This window comes from Nannospalax galili, unplaced genomic scaffold (assembly GCF_000622305.1).
Source record: "Nannospalax galili isolate Female #2095 unplaced genomic scaffold, S.galili_v1.0 scaffold704, whole genome shotgun sequence".
NCBI lineage: Eukaryota > Metazoa > Chordata > Mammalia > Rodentia > Spalacidae > Nannospalax > Nannospalax galili.
In genome coordinates, this window is record NW_008352394.1 from 1548622 (window position 1) to 1572391 (window position 23770).

At 40.5% G+C, this 23770-nt stretch overlaps 1 protein-coding gene across 13 annotated transcripts in view; it reads left to right on the forward strand.

Annotated features, from left to right (window-relative positions):
- Positions 1-23770, forward strand: part of Ntrk2 (neurotrophic receptor tyrosine kinase 2) — a 385346-nt gene that overhangs the window by 63931 nt on the left and 297645 nt on the right. For 12 of the 13 annotated variants that reach the window (XM_008849411.2, XM_029554243.1, XM_029554241.1 and 9 more), the window contains 4 exons: positions 2696-2832; positions 3748-3880; positions 7462-7767; positions 21840-21875. In XM_008849411.2, coding sequence (XP_008847633.1) covers positions 2696-2832; positions 3748-3880; positions 7462-7767; positions 21840-21875 — 612 coding nt within the window. The remainder of the gene's footprint in view (positions 1-2695; positions 2833-3747; positions 3881-7461; positions 7768-21839; positions 21876-23770) is intronic. The other variant, XM_029554244.1, reaches the window with a different exon arrangement.

Consider the following 23770-nt stretch of genomic DNA (forward strand, 5'->3'; position numbering starts at 1 on the left):
ATTAGAGAGTTTCTACTGCATTTGTGAAATAAAAACACAGTTCTATGAGAAAAAAAAAATATTCAGGAAAGGAAAAGAGCCTTGAAAATAAAAGTGAGATAGATGAATAAAAGGAAAACTCAAAATAGGCACAAGGATGGGAAGTAGGTGACAAAGGATTAGAAAATTGAATGGGGTTTAGAAAGTCTAGAATCCAAGTAATGGGAGTTGTGAATGTTAAGGAACCATCATCACAGTCAACCTGGCATCTTAAATCTGATGATACGTGGTGTCTATCACTTTTTAAATAGTTTGGCTGTCTGTAAACTTTATGTATCATAATAAAATTGTAACTTCACAGCACTGGAAAGACACAAACACAGAATTGTATTGAGTCTGATGTGGGCATGCAGGGAAGGCTGGTGCACTTTTTGAGAGAAGTCTAGCTCTCTTCTGGTGGGAGATCAGTAGGTAATTCTAAAATATAAAAACTAAAAAGTAGGAATGTACACGTAACACTTAGTGAGGTGGAGATCAGTAGCAAAAGAAGAAATTCAAGTAAATGAAATGGGTGTTTTGAGGAACTGGGAACAGAAAACAGGTCACCCAAGTGAGGATGACGGCTCTTCTTCATACAATGATTTAACTTTATTATTATTTTTTATTGTTCGGTAGGGTCTCCTGTAACTCCAGCTGGACTGGAACTCACTATGTAGACCAGGTTGGCCCCAATCTCACAGAGATCTGCTAGCCTCTGCCTCCCTAGTGCTAGGATTAAAGGCATGTGCCACCACACCCAGCATAGTTTGACTCTTTTTTTATATCAAGTTTTATAAGATTATAGATTCTTCAAACTAAGTGACTGAATGTTAGGTTGAAAACAAATAGAATCTCTATTTTTAAGAAATTTCCCAGACCATTCTACTAACTTCAAAGGATGTTCTGCCTTGATATGTGTCTTAATGAGTTAGAAAGTTTAATTATTACCGAGGTTGTAAGGAAAACCTACCAAAAGATGAGAAAATGATTTATCTAAAACCATACAGTTAATTGAATGAGGGTTAGGTCTAGGGCTCATTTCTATTTACTATGCTCTCACTTAACCTGGTATGCTTGACCCTGTGGAGCTCAGGATACTAGGAGCCTCTTTGAAATCTTGTGAAGGACTTAATATTTCTTTCTGTTGGATGCTTATAGGTAGGTGGAATTCCAGAGAGGTCTCACTAGTCCCTAAAAGCTAAATTTTATTGGGCTGTCCTCTCCCAATGGTCAAATCATCATGAGTCACTCAGTACATAAACCTTGTTCCAGTCTAATTTCAATAATAAAGAAAAATTGCTTTGTGAGTCAGGATTTCTTAATAATGAAGAGTTTCTGTGTGTCAAAGTAAATATGGCAAGTCTGGTTACTGGCAGGTGGGTGAGTTCATTGTAATTTAACATCTGTTGCAGATGAACTGTCTTTCTGACCTCCAAGTTACTTTTTAGATAATGGTCCATCACAGTTCTCTGAGACTCAGCTATTGGGCTGAACAGTTTGATTGGCAGGATTCACATACTGCTTTTCCTGCAGGCCCTGTCTTTATGCAAAGGATACTATAATTCATAATAGTTTAAGGTAACGTGCACACTCAGAAGGAGCAATTCCTATGACGTAACTACAGCATGCATGAATTAAAATAAAAACCATCTAGCTTTTGAACTACAAGGATTCCAAATGCTGAAATATTAAAAAAAATAGTGTAATGTTCAAATTTTCTTCTGACAACAATGCATTTTTAGGTTTTTTGTTTTTAAGAACCTTTCATTGTGATAAGGATCCACATAATTTTCATGATCAGTTCAACTGGATGGTCAACTTAACTCATAATAATGAACTATGACTAATTTAGCTTTGGGAAATTCTAACAGTGACTGTTCAAGTTTCATCCTTGAGAAGTGCTTTGAAACTATATTTTCCTTAACAGTATGGCTCGTTCAAACCCTCTGGTCTTATAGTAGATTTTTAGATTTATAAGAATTTCTTACTACAAAACTGGACTTATATAAAGATGTGGATGTATCTTTCCCTTTTGTGTTTTCAACTATCAGAAGATGAAGAGGAGGAGATGGGAAAATAGAGGCAACATAATGTTGGTTCTTAGACACTGTACTTATTTACATACAAAAAATGAATTAGTAATTGATGAACAGAAAAAGAGATGAAGGTGTAGTTCTGTAATTTAGTGGATCTTTTCCAAATAAAAGGATTTTTGTGCAGTAGTATTTTCTTTTTAAAAATATTTTATTTATTATGTTTATTTTATGTGTATGAGTATCATTCCCGCATGTAGTAAGTGTACCTTCGTTGTGCAATGCCTGAGGAGGACAGAAGAGGCTGTTGGATCCCCTGGAACTGGAGTTACAGGCAATTGTTAGCTGCCATGTGGGTGCTGGGATTTGAACCCAGGTCTTCTGTAAGAATAGTCAGTGTTCTTAACCATTTAGCCATCTCTCCAGCCTCATACAGTAGTATTTTCAAGAAACTTAATTTGTTTTCAAATATTATCACTGAATAATTTTAATCTATATTACGTTTATTAAACTTACCAACTTGACACTTTTCAGACTCAGAAAGTGAATGATTGATTTGAAAACAAGGAATTCTCAATTTATTGCTATCATTTCGATCCCAGTTGTACCTCTCTGGGTAAGTCACTGCTTTTCTTATCCCACAGGTTTGCCGTCTGCTCGTCTGGCAGCACCCAACCTCACTGTGGAGGAAGGGAAATCTGTCACTCTTTCGTGTAGTGTGGCAGGTGATCCACTTCCTAACTTGTACTGGGATGTTGGGAATTTGGTTTCCAAACATATGGTAAGGCTTGTATTTAGCTCTGCTCGTACAGTGACACAGAGGATGCTTTTTGTTGAACCTGTTGATGACCACTGTCTTAATTTCTTTCTGTCATTGTGATAAAAAACCCTGATAAAAGGAACTTAAAGGAGGAAAGGTTCATCTGCCTCAGAACTCTAGGTTATATTTTTTAGCAGTGGGAGGTCACAGCTTCAGGAGCCTGATGGGCTGGCTGGTCATGCTAGGTCCACAGGCAAGAGCAGAGAGAAATGAATTAATGCTGCTACTGTTCTTATTCAGCTCAGGGCCCAGGCTATGAACTGGTGCTGCCCACATTACATTCAGGGTGGGTCTTCCCACCCCAATTAATCCAATTAAGAAAATCCCCCATGACTACATGCCAGCCTAATCTAGACCATTCCCCGTTAAGACTCCCAGGTGACTCCACATTGTGTCAAATTGATAATCTTGATAATCTTAACTAACCATCACAAACGTCCAACATCTTGGGGCCTACACATAGAAATTCACAGTAAATATTTTATGTACATTTATTTTCTAGTTGTTTGTAATTAGAAAAGGCTAATTCACATTTGCATTTTAGTTATATGTACATATCAGATTGGAATAGATTTTTTTTTAATCTGTAACAAGCTCTATGTATCATTCTGAGCAAGGAAATGACTGCCCTTGTAATCTTTCCCTTGGCAGAAAGAAGGTGGGCAAGCATTCAAAGATTAAGTCAACCTAATACATTGAGCAACTGAAACCTAGAGAAAGAGAATAACTTCCTTTTACCTGGGTCTGAATCAAACAGGGAGGGCATGCATGCATGCATGTGTGTGTGTGTGCATGCATGCACACACGTGTTCACATGTGTGTGTGTTGGGGATCACTTCTAGTCAGGATTATTTTTGTCTATTAATTCTTTTGCAGAATGAAACTAGCCACACACAGGGCTCCTTAAGGATAACTAACATTTCGTCTGATGACAGTGGAAAGCAAATCTCATGTGTGGCAGAAAATCTCGTTGGAGAAGACCAGGATTCTGTCAACCTCACTGTGCATTGTACGTAATCAGACCAGCCTGTTTGTAATAGACAATGATTGTGAACATGCCCATATTTGTCACAGGTATACATTGGGAGCTGCTTAATGTTGTGACGTAGCATTTTGTTGTCAGTCGGCCTCTTGTCAGTTCTGCTTTGTGTGTCTTGCTCACACTTCTACTTCTCAGCATGTTTTTCAGTCTTGAGCTTCTACCTTGTTATCTGTCTTTTAAAAATCTTGATCTTTATTTAATGTGTGTGTGTGTGTGTGTGTGTGTGTATGTATGTATACATGTGCGTTTGTGCCACAGTGCGCATGTGGAGGTCAGAGGACAAGCTGCAGGAATCAGTCCTCCCCTTACATAGATGTATTTCAGGGATCAAACTTAGGTCCTCAGCATTCACGGCAAATCTTTCCACACTGAACCATCCCGCCAGCCCTCTTTGTCTTTTTAAATAGAACATATGTTGAGCTAATTGTCCTTTCATTAACATTTCTGATAAACAGGTTTCTAAAGACTTTTCTCCTCTAAAAAGCGTATGAGATTGAAAGTACTGTAACGTAAAGCATTTGCTGGCCTTTCGAAAACACACAATTGTCTCCTTGATACCATAAAATCTCATTAGCTTGACATCAGGGTTTTGTGGGAAGGTAGGAAGAATCCTATTTAAACTACTGAAATTATTATCTTTGGAAAAATTATTGTTCTTCTTTTCTGTGTGCACTGAAGCTAAGATATACCCATGCTTCTTAGTGAACATATGCACATTGATTTCTGGCCAGTAAATAAGAGAACATTTCTGAAAATTCTAGATTGTAGCATTTGGTATGAATGTGTATTCTGTGAAGATCACATAAGCACTCATGTCGCTGAAAATTCTGTGTCATGTTGAATAAATTAATGAGGTTTTGCTCTGGCTTAGGATCTACATGAGGAAAAACATAAGCATACATGTGAGCGTCTGTGTCCCAAGTACACTCATCTTGGCGCATGGCAGTCGCTGGTATCACTATACTGACTAACACTCATAGCACACTTTTGGTTGTGGTTGAAATCTTCCACTCTAATCCCCCTTGCTCTCAGTACTACCACTATGCCAAGTGGGTCTTGGATTTATAATTTCTTACCAGAGAGAGAAGCTTAAACTCAGTATTATTCCCAAACGTGTAGCCAGCTTCCAAGTTTATGTTCTTAAATCAACACCTCACTGAAAGTTCACCTGAGCATTGTGGAAGGGATAAAAAGGCTCTGGACATGGGGCGTGGGTTGGTGGGAGGAAAATAAGTATGGCCCCTACCCTCTCTGTGCCTCTTTTTGTGCTGGGTTTGTGACACAGGACTGCAAATACATCTGCACATGTGAGCACATTGCTTTATGTAGTGACTGTCGCCCCTCAATTGTGTTTTGGTTAGTTTTTTTTAGCGGGAATAAACAGCTAAAAGCGATTTTTGCTTTCTAGGGCCCATTTTAAGAAGGTCTGAGGGGAAATATTAGCCTGAACAAACAATGAAATGTTGAAATTTTTGATTTTGTAGTATTACAATTTGGAAGTGAGGGGGCCCCATTCTCAACATGTTCACAAGTTCAATAACACCACATGCTTGGCTGTAAGGAATTTTAATTCTAAACAGAAATATTTCTGTATATTATGAAAGTGATGTAGGTTATTTTTATTAAATAATTGCTTCTTCAGGGCTGGAGAGATGGCTCAGCGGTTAAGAGCACTGACTGCTCTTGCAGAGGTCTTGGGTTTGATTTCCAGCACCCACATGGTGGCTACGAACTGTCCTTAACTCCAGTTCCAGGGGAATGCAGAGCCCTCTTCTGATCTCTGTGGCATTGCATGACACGGGTGCACTCACATACATAGTATTCTTCTTGGGTAGTGTTTTGGGAAGATTTACATGAGCACAAAGGCGGCAATGTTAGCTTATCTGTTTTCTTCTAAAGACATTTGGACTGGAGTTATTTCCAAGTTTATGTGAATATTGATGTCTCCAGATCTCAAGATTTGACTCTCTACCAAATTTAGATAATAAGTGAAAGAATTAGTGATAAAAATATAAATTGCAGGGAGCCTGATCACAGTGTCTGTATGAGGTCAGGTTGCAGTCTCTTTTGTGTGTGATGAACACATACAACCAAGAAGTAGCGTATGGAGGCTGGAGAGATGGCTCAATGGGTAAGAACACTCACTGCTCTTTCAGAGGACCAGTTTGGTTCTCAGCACCCACATAAAGTGGCTCACAACTGCCTGTAATTCTAGCTCCTGAGGATCTGATGTCCTCCTCTAGCCTCTGTGGATACCCACATGCCAGTGCACATACCCACCCACAGTCACAGATACACGCATAGCTAAATAATAAAATAAATCTTTAAAAAGAGCAACATATGAAGAAAATGGAAAGAATTATCCTTAATGTCTGGATAGCCTTGACCAGCCTACTTAGCCTTATTGGACTGTAGTACCTCTACCTGAAAAAATGATGCTATTATATCTCAAAACCTGTTTCCAGTGCATTTTTTTACTATAATTATCAAAGTCAGACCACATTAAGATGAGCAATGAGGAACACTTTGGAATACTCTCACTCAGATGAGATATCTGTTTGAAGATACCACTTGATCAGGGTTATTTCCTCTAAGTATAAAGTACTATATATATTTGAAGTTGGAATAATCTCTAGTCTGTTTTTTTCAAGTATAAATCTGACCTCAGACATTTAAAAGCTTAAAACATAGACACTCAGCAGGCGTGGTGGTGCACGCCTTTAATCCCAGCACTCAGGAGGCAGAGGCAGGCAGATCTCTGTGAATTCAAGGCCAGCCTGGTCTACATAGTGAATTCCAGGACAGCTGGGACTACAGGGCGACCCTGTCTCAAAAAGATCAAAAAAAAAAAAAAAAAAAAAAAAAAAGACATTCAGAATCTAGTAAAAATGGACCACATTGTAATTCAGTGCATTCAAAAATGTATTTGCTATTTATAAGCAATGAAAAATATCTTCTGATACTTTATGTTAATCAATCTGCTTCCTGTTTTGATTAGTCTGATATGTGTCAATAAAGTTGTATGAAATCAGTATCATGGAAAATTTGCAAAGTCATTTTTGAATTTAGTGATTTTTGTAGCTATTTTGATTCTTTAAGGAAAAAGCACTAATTAAATTAATACCATTTATTAATTATTATTTTTGATGAAGAATCTACATAATACTAAGGGGTGTGTGCGTGTGTGCGTGTGTGTGTGTGCGCATGTGTGTGTGTGTGCACATAAAGCCAGAGTAGACTTCAAATGAGTGTTTCTTACTGTCAGAATTTGGAACTGATTCTCTGCTGCACTGAACAATTTTTAAAAATGACTGTATTGTACGGGACTTGAGTAGAGAGTTAAATCAACCATATGATAATACAAAATAATGATTAATCTAAAGTTACTGGTCACGGGTTCTCTTAAACCAAATGATGGTTGAATAGAATCCTCTATTAATGATACAGAAATCTGAAGATGGGAAAAATTCTGAACTTTCTCTCTGTCTCTCTCTCTCTGTCTCTCTCTTGGTGTCTCTCTCTCTCTCTCCCTCTCTCTTTTACTTTAGTTGCACCAACTATCACATTTCTCGAATCTCCAACCTCAGACCACCACTGGTGCATTCCATTCACTGTGAAAGGCAACCCCAAGCCTGAGCTGCAGTGGTTCTATAACGGGGCAATATTGAATGAGTCCAAATACATCTGCACTAAAATACATGTTACCAATCATACGGAGTACCACGGCTGCCTCCAGCTGGATAATCCCACCCATATAAATAATGGGGACTACACTCTAATGGCCAAGAATGAGTACGGAAAGGATGAGAGACAGATTTCTGCTCACTTCATGGGCCAACCTGAAGTTGGAGAAGGTGAGTACCTGAAGTTTTTACTCTTGGGGAAAGGACAGAGTGTGTCATTCAGCTAATGACAAAATTCTGTGTTCAATGAGCCATCCCAACCCCAGTGACTTAGAACACTGTTATTTAGTTTTGCTTCTGGGTTTACAAGTCAGCTGGCCTGGTTTTGTTCCACGTGTAGATATTCTGGGATGCAGGGTAAAGAAGCGTCAGTGACACACGATATCTGCATCTCATTGCAAATTGGAGAGTGTCGATGGCTGGGAATGTATAGGGCCTTGGCAGGGCACTTTCTCTGCAGCTCGTATGTCATCAGCCCAAAGTAAGTCTCAGGACAAGGGGCGGGCCTTATGCTTCTCCCAGAAGGTGATAAGAGAATGAATAATTTTGAATAAAAATCTGAAACACATAGGATTGCTGATGGGTGTGCTTCAATAGCTCACAAGAAAAGGTTATCATCATCATCATCATCATCATCATCACCTTCTCAGTGTTTAATGAGTTTTCACACTCACAGTGGCAAAACCCATAAGCAATCATGAGCAGCTTAACTGCTTTGTTGACTCATAAAATGTTTAAGATTTACTTTCTCTTCTCATCCATGGATCAGAAAACACTCTCATGGATCTCGCTTCTCCGGCTAAGTTGAGCCATCCTTTGATCAGACCCCAAGGGGTAGTGTAGGACCTGTCTGACCAACAGCAGAGCTTATGTGCCAGCACCAGTAATCCAGGGACAGTCGCAATGCCTTTGCCTACGTCTGCTTCTGTTCTTCAGAAGAGTATCTCATCCACTCGGCCTTGTCGCTCAGGTGATCACTCCCTTATAGGGGCTGAGCCTTGCTCTGTGCTGAGACCTGTATACGGACAGAGCTCTTTATTATAATAGCTGAGAGTTAGTCAGAGTCATCCAAGTGATGTGGCAAACAGAAAGGAAAATAGAACCACGGGGATCTGAACCAAGGGGCTGTTTGGGCAGCTTTGCCTTGTATGGCTCATAAGGCAGTTCGTGGATAAAGGTGATCCACGCAAAGCCACTTTCATCCATGCAAATCAAATTTGCACGACAAACAAACGTGTAAGCATTCTCCCTATGTAAGATATGCCCATCACCTCGGTCTTTCCTAAACATCTTTAAAAATACACAAGCTACCTTAGTATGTTCAAAATGTGATTTGAATTATGTAAGTTTGATTTAGAAAAAGCCCTACAGGAGCACATAAAGCAAGCAGTGTTTGGATGCAACACCTGGACACCCCTGGCTGTTGTAGACATCCCATTAAATCTTCCAGTTAAATCAGAGTCCAGCTGCTTGCCTCTTCACTGCATAACTCTCTAGATAAAAGCGCTTCTTCAGTGCATGTTTGCAGGAAAATAGCTTCAGAATGAACCAGAGACTCCAATTTGACACAACAGCTTTTTGCTTGTTTTTCATTAAAATTTTTATTTGTGAGTAATTTTATATTTATGGAAAAGTTTCAGATAGTTCAGAGAATTTCCAGAGACCTCTGCCCAGGTTTCCCATTGTTGACATCTTATATTATTATGGTACATTTGTCAGAATGAAGAATATGATGCTGGTATACTACTAGTCACTAAATTTTAGATGTTATTTGAATTTCATCATCACCATTTTTGAAGCTGTTGGGGGTAAAAATTCAGGTGAAGGTCTAGTGTTTAAATGCTATGAGAGCAGTCTGTGTCCTTTGATATCTGCACAGTGGAGGGCCAGTTTTAGATGGGATTTTGATGTATTTTCTTTTGAACATTTCTCTATAGTGCTAATATCTGGCAGAACTCCACTTCTCTTATCTCTGTGGCCTCATTTTTATGCTTCATTTCTGTTAGTTTTCACCTAGTTGAGTTTTGTTTTCTGGAATGATAATAAGTTGTGATCTCTCAAGTATTCTGTAACAAGGAATGTTTATGTACAAAAAGTAAAAAGTAAACTACATGTTTATTACATTTTATTTTGTGTGTATGATATGTGTGCACATGTGCTGCATGAGTATGGAGGTCAGAGGCCTCTTTTTACCATGTGGATCCCGGGGATCCAACTCAGGTTGTCAGGTTTGATTCAGCAAATGCCTTTACCCCCTTGGCCATCTTCCTGCCCTAAATTAAGCTTAATTTTATAAAGATGTTCTCTCTCATTTTTCCCCCTCTTGATCATTTACTCTTTTTTATTATGTCTCTCAAATATAAACATGGACTGAGCAGATGGTTCAGCAAGTAAGAATGCTTGCCGTCAAAGCAAGAGGACCTGAGCTCTGATACCCAGCATCCACATAAAAGCTGGATCTGGCCTGGTGTGCCTGTAACCCGGATGTCGGGAGTCAGAGGCAGAAGGATCCTGGGAGTTTACTGACCAGGCAATGCAGCCAAACCAGCAAGCTTCAGAGCCAGTGAGAGATCTTGTCTCAAAAATTAAGGTGAAGAGTGACAGAGGAAGGTGCTTGGCATCCTCTGACCTCCACATGCTTACACTTAGGGAATGAGTACTCACAAACACACGAGCACATAGACCACACACACACACACACACACACACACACACACACACAGAAAGAAAGCTAGGCATGAAATTGCAATGTGATTGGTGCATGGAGAAACAGTGCCTAAGGTCTCATATACCAATAAGTTAGAGAACACACACACACCACACCACAAAGAAGAAAAAGAAAATACTTAATATCTGCTTTGAGAAAAGACTAATTAAATGCTTGTTAAAAAACTGTCAAGGAGTAATAAATGAAAGAGGGAATTCTGGAGACTTTTGGGAAGTAGATGCAGATGACCCTAGTGGGCCATAAACCAGTGTGACCAGTCATAAGGTGCCCACATGTAGCTATGGACTGGAGTCTTGCTGGGTAATTATGAGATTCACAGATATAGCACAAATAATGACCTTTCTTAGAATTGCTTTCTTTCTTTTAAAACATCTTTAAAACTAAGTAAAAGAAACAAATAGTAAACAAATAAAGCTTCCCTGGTGGTACAGTGCACTTAAAGACAAAAGGTCATGTTTGACTTTAAAATCCTTCCTTATTTCCACTCTCATCATATGGTAATAGATGAAGATTAGATTTCACAAATCTTTTTGGCAAGAAGTCATTCCAATTTCACTGGCCTTGTTTTTGATGAGACTCTTTAAAAGGAAGTGGGGCTCTTTCTTGTGTCACAGGGAAGCAGAACATCCCTTGGTACTTGTTGGAATGCAAACAAAGCTAGGAAAGTGAACATGGCATCCCATTGTCCCTTTTCGATTGTACCCCTCATTTAGCTTAGATTTGTAAGGGGCTTTTCTTTGCTTAGGGATGTTTTAGGAGACAGAGAATGAAAAGTACCAAAGGAAATAAAAATATAAATATAACCAAACAAAATTCTCTACACCAAAAATTGGTGAAGAAGGAAGAGGACTGGGCACAGTGAAATCTAGTCATTGTTTCTGGATGTGTGACACATTGCCTGGTGTCAGGTGTTGTGCTCTCCCCTTGAGGAAGGATGGGCACCTGGATTGTCCAGGCCCAGGGAGCCATGCGTAAGATGGCATTAGAGAAGTCCAACAAACCAAAGTCCTCATATAATGTTTCAGACCATGACACTTGACCCAGGATGTTAGTGTGAAATGACAGGTGTTTGTTAGATAAAAAAGGCGTAGGGGGTTGGGATCACTGTTTATTGGGTTGGCGGGGCTGGGGCTTAGTCTGGGAGTGAGTGTAACCAGCAGCCTAATGGCCACAGAAGGGCAGCTTACAAAGGGAAAAGAATGCGGAAAGAGAATATTTTTCTGCTATTTGGGGCTGTTCAGGGAGGGTGTGGAGTCTCTACCTGGTGAAACTTATAGAGGAAAACATCTACTGTAAAATGTATTTTTTACAATTACAGAGCTCCCGGAACTTATTGCAGCTACAGGGCTCAGGGAACCTGTTTGTCAGCCCGTGGAGCATGCTCTGGTGGTCACAATTCACTGGATCACAGGTTCTTGGAACTTGTTTGTCAGCACGCAGGTGGCTGGTAGTTGGCTGACTTAGTTCCTCCTAGGCGCCTCATGGTTTCTGGGTCTGGGTCATCTGGACTTGAACCCTACAAGTGTTATCTGAATTTTCAAGTGTCTACAAGATCCAATGCCTCTCACATACGTTAACTGAAAACCTGGCTAGCTAATGAAAGAGAGAAAGAATTTTCCTAGTTTCCAGATACTGCACTGGCCATTTTAGATCCCACTTTTAAGAACTGAACTCAGCCTTGGCTAGTTTGGACCAATGTTTAAAGTAGAAGATTCGACTTTCAGTTTCCAAATGAAATCTAGAGAATTACAGTGTTTAGCTGTCTAGCACACTGAGAAGCACAACTTGTGGCAATCACACTAGTTTTGTTTTCCTTTATCCCTGTAAAATCGGCTTCTGGGAGCTGTATTCTTTGACTACTACCATGGTAGACTTGCTGTACATCAGAGTCAGCTGGGGACTTTCAAGCATCATTTTGTTTTATTTCATTTTCAATGTATATTCCCGAGGGCTATTCTTAGCGATCTGAAGACCAGTGGTTCTGAAGTAAACCTTTAGCATTTTATTTTTAAGACACCCAGTGAGTAAGCAAAGGTGAATCTCTGCTCTGCAGGAGACCTCTGAGCTATGGTTATTTTGCCCGTGCGTAAACAACAGACAGTCTCTGAGCCACAGAAGACACAATCGAGAATTTGTATATTATAGAATTAGAAATCAAGACTCTGGAGTTGATCTCATGGTCAATTTCCTCTTTTTTCATGTCCAAGTTCAGCTAGAGATTGGAACTGGAAGTTGCTAAAGTTTCAGCCTTTCTGCTACCAGTGGATTAGAGTGAGGGTAGGGTGGAGGAGCGCTTGCTTGCTGATGACTTGGTGCTCTTAAGAGCTGGGAAAGTTTAATGCAATAACTTGAACTTTCTTCCCAGGAAGCCTTTGTCAGTTCTTAGTCTTCTTTTTGCAGTTGTCATGACAAGAACAAATACATCTGTACTTTGACTGAAAGAAGTAACTCCTTCCACCATGAGGCGCTTTGTGTGGCTGGGGTCCTTGTGTATTTCTGGGTAGCCTAGGATCTGAGAGCCTCACAGTGACTTATTCCCTTGCTGCCTCCATATGGCCCATAGGGAACACTTGAGATCCCTTGAGCCGACTTCTCTAGGTGTACAGGTTGAGCCAAATGACTGTAGTCAGGCTTGTTCATCTGAGCCCTCCACCTTCAGGGAAGTTAACAGAATCTCTCAGAATGGCTCTGTGGGAGACCACCGTGTGAGGAGAGCAGCATGGCGCCACTTTTTAAAGAACTTCTTGATTACTTCCTTCCTGGTGTTTCCTCCTGCAACTGCTTATAGTTTGAAGGCAAATTAGATGACATGGGCCCAGTTCTCAGCCAGTTTCTTTGTGACTTTCATCTCCGAGTGCTTTGTATTCACTTTGATGTCAGTCATTAAGGCCAAAAGAGTCTGGGTTCACATTACGTTGGACTAGAATTTGGAGGAGTTTGAACACATCAGCTCTCTGGAGGTCTGAGAAACATAAGCTTCTGTTCTACTCCTGGTAGGGGTTATAGAGCTCAAGGAAGTATAAATCCCACCCCTTAGGAATGTGGCAGAGGGAGCTTATGATCCAGTCACTTTTCCCAGTAAAGGAAGCACTCCAACTGTCAGCAAATGACAGAAAGTGGAGACACTTGGTCTTTGCTTCCTGACCTCAGCTCCTCTTTGTGGCTGCCTTCATCCTGGCCCAAATGGGTCAGCTTCGACTTCCCATGGATGTCCCTATCCCAGTATTAGGCATGGTCTGGCTGAAGATGTGGAAAGTGTAAGCAATGAGAATGAAGACTTCTTTGAATGTTTCCTTCTTGGTGAACACCACTGAACAGAGACTATTCAGTGAAGTAGAAGGGGACCGCTCGGATTTCACTTTAAACAGGAGAAACTTCTGTCACTTGCTGTCCATCCAAATCATTTCATTAGACCTGATGCCTGAACTTGTGCTCTTAAGTCTAGTCAGCGTGTGTCCGCACAAAGGACACTCTGGCATGAGGGAGGGTTTTGGTTTGAGATTCACATCTGATTCAGTCTCAGATCTGAGCAACACTTTACCACCTATGTGACTTAGTTTTTCGTGACACCTGAGTGTGACTATCTAAAGGGGAAGGCAGCAATGGAGCCAGCATATCTGAAGTGCCTGATGCAGCACCGGCTATGTGACAGGCAGGCACTTGCTGCTCTCTCAGATGTGCACTGAGCGTACTAAAAGGAGGCTTCTCACCTACATTGGCACAATTAGGGAAACTTTCTTCCCACAAATGGTTTTATTGCAGCACTGGCTTTGTCCTCCTTCCTTATCCAAAAGCTGGGTTAACTGGGACTCTGCTACTTTACTGTGCGAGCTTTCCAGAATCGGCCCTTTAGGGAAAATGTAGTCACAGTTTACTTCTTACTGTGGGTGGGCAAAGATGAGCTCCTTTTGGTATCCCAGATCCTTCCAATTCCCTATTTCTTTTTGGAATGCTATCTAGAGGTACGTCACTGTGACCAGAACCAACCTCTGCCTTCACCCACAGCATTTTTATTTTGCAGCTGTGGCCAGAGATACTTTGTTCTCAGTACTCCAGTATTTAGTTATTACTTTGTTTACTGTCATCTATGGTGCCTGCTGGGACCGTTTTACTCTTGTAAAACTCCAGGGATAGACCCACATCCTAGTGCATTTGGGGAATACAAATTCGACTTAATAGGCCTTAAAAATAATAGAGGACATGAAGTAAGGCTGGGTAGGGAGGTGGGGGTGGATCTGGGAAGAGATGGGGGAGAAGGTCTGAATATGGTCAAAATACATTGCATGAAATTCTCAAAGAATCAATAGAATATTTTTAAAATTCAGCAAAGTGTAAACCAGGATTTCTCAAACTTTACTCTGTATACTAAACTCTTGGGGACCCTTTAACTGAAGATGTGGTTTAATGGACTTAGAAAATAGTCTGAGAGTCTGCATACCTAACAAGTTCCCTGATGCCACTCACCCCATGGACTGTACTTAGAATAGTGGACATACTTCATGGGAAGCTACGGCAAGAGTTGGTCCAGCATCCTTCTAAAAGATTTCACAGGTTGCTCAAGGATAGCAAATCATAATGATGATTATAATGCAGATAAATGGTGCTCAGAGATGTCTTCTAATTGGACTTGGGAAAGAGTAGGATGAATTCAATAGGTGGTTTTGGAGAGCTTTGGAGAGCGAATGAAAGTGCTCACACACACATACATCCATAGCATGGGGTTAGCTGAGGATTCTCCAGCGACTCTGATATATCCTATTTAGCTTACAGGCCTGAAATAAAGACTTGTCTCAGGTGAACTTGATCCCCTACGTGGCTGCCGTTGGAATTCAATCCTACTTACAGAAACGTCTCCTCATGAGCAGGCAAATGTGCATGGAGACAGTAGAGATTAGCAATGATGTGGGTTTCTCTTTATGTAGAATCTGGAACAGAAATTAATAGTAGAAAGATCACTCACATTTTGCCACAGGAAGGAAATGACCTGTTGTTAGCATCTTCTGATTAAATAGAACAAGTTCCAATAATTCTGAAGGTCAGTCAGATATTGAGAGTAAATTGTCTTGTCAAAGTTATTACTCAAGCAGTTTAAGATTTTCAGCTTGGCGCAAACCTTGCCAAGAACACTCTATCATAGAACACTCTTGTTTTGAGGCTTGCCATTCTTTAGGCAGTGCATAAAGATTGCCTCTCTGGCCCACTCATTCAGGAAGAATGTCACAGCTCCAGAATGCTCATTCACACAAGCAGTGGGAGTTAGTGACTTATGCTTCCTAATTCAGAAGCAGTTGTCTCCTATGTGAAATGCGTGTCAGGAGCAAACTATAAATATTGGAAGAGTTTTCCCACAGTTTCTTTGGTGCTGTTTTGTCAAGAGATTCATGATGTCTGAGTGAACTTGAGCTAGCTCTCTCCAGTGCCCCAGAGTGGCAGATCTAGGTGTGGTATGTTTAGGGCAAGGAACCTACAGAGAGCAAGTTTCTCCTGTACAAATTAATATATGCAAAGCCCCTTACTTTTCCCTGAGGCCATTTATCAGAGCCCATTTCTTGTCCTGGGTGTGAAGGAAAAGAGATATCTACCAGATTTCCTGCCTTCAATAATGAGTCAGAAAGAGTAGGGTTCAGTCACAGACACATAATAATATGCTAATTAAGATTCATAGTTAAATAATGCTTTATATCTCAAGAGGATCAATGTTAATTAATTATGCCTTCCAAAGCTTCAGAGAAGTTGCCAAAGCCGTGCTGTTACCCTCTTCTGTCCTACGAAGAGAGCTTTGTTACAGAAAAGAGATTCCTAAAGTTCCACAGATCAGGAACAAAGCAAAAACATTATAGCGTGGGGTAGGAAGGGCCCCCAACCCTGACTGAGGAGCTGTGAACATTTGATGGCTTTATAGGGGAGGAAGAGTCAATTTTCTTTAAGAATGTGGCTCCTGGTAGGTTGATCACACTCCAGTGGATGCCCCACACCCAGAGGTATATGAACAGCATAAATTGGGATCAATGGATTATTTAAAAACAAAAACCAACCCCCCCCCAAAACAACAAAACAAACAAAAACCAAAGCAGAAGTTCCCCGTAGCACCTGCGGATTCCTCAACTGCTAACCGTGAGGCCAGAAGAACTTGCACCTGGTCCTCGGTTTCTCTTGACTGTGATATTGGCATCTGACCAAGATACCACTGAGCGACTGTGTGGGGATGAGTCAGCCTGCTAGCTATGTGCAGTGCAGCAGGTGGAGCGGAGTTCCTAGATTTACATATTTTACTCCAGAGTTTTCCAGAAAGAAACTTTAGGTCTTGAGCGGCTTTTGCTGCCTGATACTTCCCACTGGAGTGCTACTAGGGCAGTATTCAAGGAAGCCTCACAATGCTTTTCAAATCTCCACTACAAGGGCATGACTCAAATGGACCCTCCTCATTTGTCCTTCAGTCATTCATTCTCTTTGTTGGAATTTTCTTTCATAGCGAATGTTTGTCTTGCCTCACTTAGCTTTTAGTCCTGAATATTTCCAACAGCGATCCTTAACTTTAATATATCATTGTATGCAATAGTATATAAATAAACATATTTAAACTTAAAAGGAGCCTGTTAGGCAATAAACTAAAAAGCGGTGGGACATTTTCAAAGTTTGGCTGTTGCCAGAAGTCTATCTTCTAGAAGGAATTGTTACCGTTTTTGTGTCTGCATTTGAAATGAATGTTGAATCCCTTGATTCTTATGAACTCAAGATCCGTGTGTGCCCCGTGTACCTGGCGTGTTGACCCTCTGTAGGCTAAGAGGCATTTCTTCGTTGTGGAATGTAGATTCATCAGGTGCAGCTTAGTAAGCTTGGGGGAGGGGGCCAGCAGCTGCATGCCGCTCCTGTGCCGTCTCCTTGCTCACAATCACAACTGAATTTGCTTACTGCTGACAAAGAAAGTAAAGAGACAGCGCTTCTCATGCATCTGGGAAAATGCAATTAGGGAAAATAGTGCTATTTCAGGAAGTTTAAATGCGGCCCAATTGTTTCATTGGTAAGCTTGATAGGGCTATGCACTGGCACGAATAGTCTGGAAAAGGAATGGTTTCCTTGGTTGTCGGCTAACCTGTTCATTTATGATCCTACCTCAAATCCTGTTTGTCTATACCCAACATTTGCTGTGTTGAATTGATTTGATGTTCTTGGATTTTGCTAGGGGCTTTGTGTGAGTAGTGTTTGGTGGTGTTCCCTTTCTGTGAAGAGGTTTCTTAAGTCTGTATATCACTCAAAGCCAGGGAGGTCATTGAAATTTGTGGCCCAGATAAACCGATTTAAAATTCTGTCTTTTATTTTTATCGAGTTGCAGGCATAAAAGCAAATGGTGCTGCAGACTCACCCCATATCTCCCATGTGTGGGATGCATGAGGATGTAAAAAGAGATCAGCATAACCCACTCTTCCTAGTGTTCCCAACGAAAGGCTCACATTCAGGCAAAACCTTGGTCCTGGGTAAACTGTGTGGGCTTGGCTGAGACTGTTCTAGCTTCAAAACTCAAAGCCCAATGTCTTAGGAATATCCTTGGTCCCAGGCAATCTTAGATGGTTGGTAACGCCAGTACAAATTAAAGTTCTCATACTTATAACCAGATACTTAAAAATTATAAATCAAATTGATGACTCTGAAACAAGACACCTTTCTTTGACTCAGAAACATGGGTTTGAAATTAGAATTCTCAGACCCTGCATCCATGCAAGAAAAGAATGGTTCTAGTTTAGCTGTTCCTAAGCCATGGCCTCTGATGTGGGATTTCACTCTCCAGAAAGAGTCTGGACAGCCTACCTACCATCCTCGTGCTGTTCTTGTCTTGCTCTGGAGTCTTGGGTTACGGTATGCTCAGGATGGTGATACAGCCACGATAGGTTGGCAGATGTAGAGCAAAGGCTGAGGAGGACTAGGAAGCGGGCTTGGGACAAGCAGGAGGAGAATTCAAGGACACCTGGAGGAGGCCTGCAAGGAGTGTGGCTAGTGGAGCACAAGAGCCCAGGCAGCTCACACTGAGTGTTGAAGGGAGGGTGAGAAGACAGCACAGCAAGGTCTGAGATCTAATAAGATACTGGATTACTTAGCAGCTCCAAGAATGCTTTGCTCCCTTGGAGTTAAAGAGCCTTTCCTTCAGCCAGGAGTAAACCCTGTTGATAAGGAGGACAGCATTTGGTGGAGGGTCTTTACAAAGCCAAAGGGTTTCAGAGGATTTGTGGGCGCCTTGCACATGACATCAGGAAGGTTAACCCTGGGACTTCTTCCTGCTTTATTCACTGAATGATCCCTCAGACCGCATAGAGGCAGTCTTCAAGACAGAAACTTTTCAGGATGTTTTAATTCTGATAATACATACTGACAGTATTTCAAAACGACTTTGAAATAATATTGGGGAAAGCCGTCAAATATAATAGAAATTTCCCAATTATAATGATGTTTAGCGATCAGGCTCAGCTTAAGTTGTGATGATGGTAGTTATTTCACACAGTAGAGACTGCTATATAGCATCATCTTATTAAAAGAACATGGACTTTAAAAGGATTTGGTGCTAGGACCCAATGAGGGAGAATATATGTCTTTGATTTTTTGAATCTGTGTTACTTCACTTAGTGTAACAGTTTCTAGATCCAGTGATTTGCCTGCAGATTTCATTATTTCACTAGTCAGTTGAGGGGCACTTAGGTGGCTTTCATCTCTTAGCTATTGTGAAAAGAGCAGCAACAAACATGGTTGTACAAGTGCCTCTACAATAGGATAAGTCCTTTGGGTTTATGCCAAGGCGTGGTATAACTGGGTCATACGGTAGGTTCAGTTTTAGTTTTTTAAGAGTTCACCACACTGTTTTCTATAGAGGCTGCACGAGTTCGCAATCCCACCAGCAGTGAATGAGCGTTTCCCTTTCTCCACATCCTCGCCAGCATTTGGTATCATTTGTTCTCTTGATCCTAACCAGTCTGATTGGGGTAACGTGATACCTTAGGGTGGTTTCAATTTGCATTTCCCTAATTACTAGCAGTGTTGAACAGTTTTTAAGATGTTTCTTAGCCATCTTTATATCTTCCTTTGAGAACTCTCTGTTTAGATCTTTAGCCCATCTTTTAATTTCCCAGAATCGATGATTTTATATGAATTAACACAGTGTGATCACAAAGCTGCATGAGTTTCAGGTGGTGCTGTTCACGCAGGCTTCAGTGACAGGTGCCCCTGGAGTAGTGAATAGTGAATGGACCATGCAGCACTATGCAGCATCCCTGAAAGTGCACAGCCATCCATGTTTTCCCTAGTAAATCAGATATTCTTCTCACTGAAGTATGTTGCAGTTCTAATTTGAACAGTAGGTCCAATCTTATTTGTGTCCTCATTTAGACTAGCCTTGGTTATTTACTGCAGAATTCATGAGCAGAAATCTGGCTTATTTCACTTCCTTGTAATGACAGTTTTCTGCTAAAGATTCAGAAGTAAAATGAAAACTAAGTAAGCTCTATGGTGTATAAGTTTTACTGCTGGCAAGTCAAGACTAAAAGTACAGGGAAGAGCTGTGGAAATTGGCTTTGTGATCACTTAGTGTTTTAACACAGCTGAATTCATTTCTAATGCACTTTCACGTAGAGACCCAGCTAGCTAGCCTTGGAGAATGAGTAGCAGATTTTTTTTTTTTTTTCACCAGTTCTTGCTGATGCAAAGGGCTGGGAGAGGGAGGAATGTCAGGAGGGGAAAGATGGCAGGAGTCAGGAGGTATTGTGGGGAGGGTGGGGACAATGGGGGCATTGTGATGAGGGATGGAGGGAGGAAGGAAGCTGGATGGGAAAAAAAAGAAGTGGAGATGAGTGAATCTCGGGGTCTAGGAAACCTAGAGGGAAAAGTGAAGCCCTAGAGACCCTACGAGAAATGCACATAGAGTGTCTGAACATTAATGCATATGTACACCTGGGAGCTGTTTGACAGGGAACACGGTGCCAGATAGAAGAGACCTCCCTCAGAGTGACAACATGCCATACAGCATTCATCGGAGAAGCTTGTTTTTGCATCAAATAGAGGCTACTGCAGAGTTGCACATCTAGTCAGGCATAGAGAACATACATATGGGAGATGCCCAGTACTAGGTGACATATATGCAGCCGAATCTCTACAACTAAGGCCCATGGAACATAGTGGAATAAGGGGTAGAGAGAGGCCTAGTGCACCTCTCAATTCTTACTAGTGAGGCTCCCTTGTACATCAGCGTGGGACACACACACAGAAGGCCACATCTGGCCAAGAGAATGAGACTGTAGAGTGTAGGATAGAACTCCTTTATGGAACCTCACCCATCCATGGCTCAGAGACCACTGCAGAAGAGGAGACAGAAAGATTGTAGGAGGCAGGGCTGGTTCATGACTACAGGGAGGTGGAGGCTTCCAGGTCACTGGAGGCTTGCTCATGTGAGCCTGTGGCAGCAGTGGTATCGAGTGCAGGGCCCATGTCAGCTCAATTAAACAAGGGCCCAAAGGGGAGGTAAAAAATAGGTGGTAGGACAGCATTAGATCAAGAACTATTTGAGACTGGTTATTGCTGGGTGAGGGAGAGTATAGCTTACATAAACCACTGGATGGGCTGAGTGTACTCCGGTGGATGTCTTTACACTGAAGGACACTTGGGTATAAACACCTGAATGAATAGGACTCTGCATGTATGGCAGAGTGCATAGGTTCAGTGGGGGGAAGAGGGAGGCATGGATGGGGGAGGGGGCCTGAATTTGAGTGGGAAATGTATAAAATTTAAAAAGCTAAATTAAAAAAAGAAAGAAATAAAGAAAAAATAAAATTTCTTTTTTGCGAATTTCATAGAAAAACCTTAGAGTGGAATATTTTGATCACCTAGTGGCGGCAGAGCCGGCCAATTACTTTGCTACACTTTCACATTTCTCTCTGATATAACATTTATTTATCATCTTTTATTAGCCAAAATTATCAATGGAGAAAGTATATTTTATTTTTCTGTGCTATGTTAGAACAAAGAAACCTTAGGACCCTCATCTCGCTCCAGGAGAGGAGGGTAGAGAAAAGTTGTGTATTAGGTGTCATTGTGCAGGAAACTGACAGGTGCATGAATATAAACAATTCTTCTGCTCACAGATTGACAGTGACCCCAGAACACCAGAGTAACAAACGTGGAATGAAATTACTTTGTTTAGAATAAAAATACCATAATTACAGTTAACATAGCAAACTGTATAATGGACATAGCACAAGAGGAGAAATGGCCAAATTTTACTGATCTCAGGTTTTCCCAAACTGATTCGTAATTTCTTGTTCTTTTTCTTTTTGGAGGGCTGGTGTTGAAGAATGGGGAGGGAGACAGAGTTACGTCAGCAACACCAGAATTTCAGGTCTTTCGTACTCATCCTGTGAAACAGCCTATCTGGATATGACAACCTCAGTGTATATGTAGCATGTTTTAGTTGGTAGAGGTAAGCAGTTTTTAACCCCAAAATTAGTACTCACAAACCTTAATGTCTTCTGTTTTTTAGAGACAAACCCAAGTTATCCTGAAGACCTCTATGAAGGTAGCTATCATGTTTTCTTCACTTTGTATTTTTTTCAAAATGTTTATGTATAATGAAATAAACCAAGTAAAAGAGGACCTTCAAGCTTAGTTAAATATACATTTTAAGTGCTACATGGGCCAAAATAACATCTCACATATCACACAGCATTGACGGTTATTTTCCCTTGACATTTACAGTGCCTGTAAATAGCACTTTCTCTCTCAGGCTCTGTTCTTGGAAGTAGTAAATCTATTCTGCTGTTAGAGGCATTTTGTTTCTGTAATTGGGAGCTAATTACCTGTTTAAAACCCATGGCAACCAAGAAAAGGGAGGTGGGTCATCTTCTGACCATGACAGGAACCACATATGCCATTGTTTTTTGTATAATGCAGAGGACAGCTCATGAACAGGGACTTCAAAGTGAGGGCTTACTTCAGGACTAGTTCAACCTGAGACTGGCTCATACCATTGAGACCCACTGTCTCTGTGTCTCCATGTTCTGGTACCCACTTGACAAGGTTTGGTGGTGAGTTGATGCTGCAGAGGACTGACCCAACCCATAGTCCATCTTACCCTTACTACTGAGAAGGGAGCTTGCTTAACGTTGACTTACTAGACCTGCCCCCAGAGAATAGGTTCAGGGTAGAGAGGCTTAAACCTAAACAAAGTGAAATACTTTTAGGAATGTGGAAGGGAGGAACCCCAAAGCCCAGCACGTTAGCTATGGACTAAGCATTCTATTTCTACTATGCTTTTTTGACTGAATACCAAGGATCCTTTGCTAGGGGTTAAATCTTTAACATATTTCCAAACCATGATCATAAAGCTACTGAATTTGGAGAAGTGACAGCCTTTGTTTCAAGCTTCGGACTAAAATTGAAGACTGATTAAAATTAGATTGATTAAAATGTTATATTTTAAAAATTATTCTTTTCCTTAGCTTTCTTTACACTTAAATATATGTGTTGCCTATACCATGTATCAGATTCTGAGTGTACTTTGGGGAAAAGACCTCCATTAGACAACACTGTTCTATAAAGCATTCTATGTATGCTTATTTTATGTGTATTTAACTCAAGCTTTTTTAACTGGGAATTATATTGTCTTTACCTGTGCATGCTAATCCATATTTCTTCCTAGCTATGGTTTGGTTGATTTGTGCATGTGATTTGAATTTTTTTGTTTTTCCTGAGAGGAAAGCGTGCCTCAGATTATATGACAAAGAATGAGATTTGAATTGTGATTTTCACATTTTAAAATTTTGTCTTTAATTTCTTCATGGTAACTTCAAGATTTTAAAAACGTCACCTTTTTGTTGGCCTCAGATCCCACTTAGGGTCTTTTGGCTGAAATGTCATGATTTTTAAACTACAGACATTTTAGATGGTTTAATTTTGCATGATTGCTTGACTATACATTATAGAAGCATAAATAGTAAATAAACGATGACTGTTTATGTTTGAAATCAGTAACTTTTAAGAGAATCAAAACCAACATGTTAAAATGAGAAGTTTGTCATTAAAAATGTAATGGCAAACCCAGAAATAGGTGCTTTTCCACTACTTTTTACTCATATTCAAAGGAGTATGCCGCTAATGAAAATATAATTTAAATTGTTTGTCCTAAAGCCAGAGTGATGATTCTACCAAGGAAAGTTTGGTTGGAGATGAGTTAATGAGGTTGCTTTTGCAGGATGGAAATTAAAGGCACAGCACCTACTTAGAATTAAAATACAGATATTTATAAACAACATTGTCAGCATTCAGTTTGCTAAGAATTTTCTGCAATATGTAATACAGTTAAGAATAAAAACTTAGATTACACATGAAAATCAGTCATTCATGTTTATCCTAATCCATGTAAACCAAAACTGATCTAGAACATGACAACTGAGAACATACAGTTCTACATAT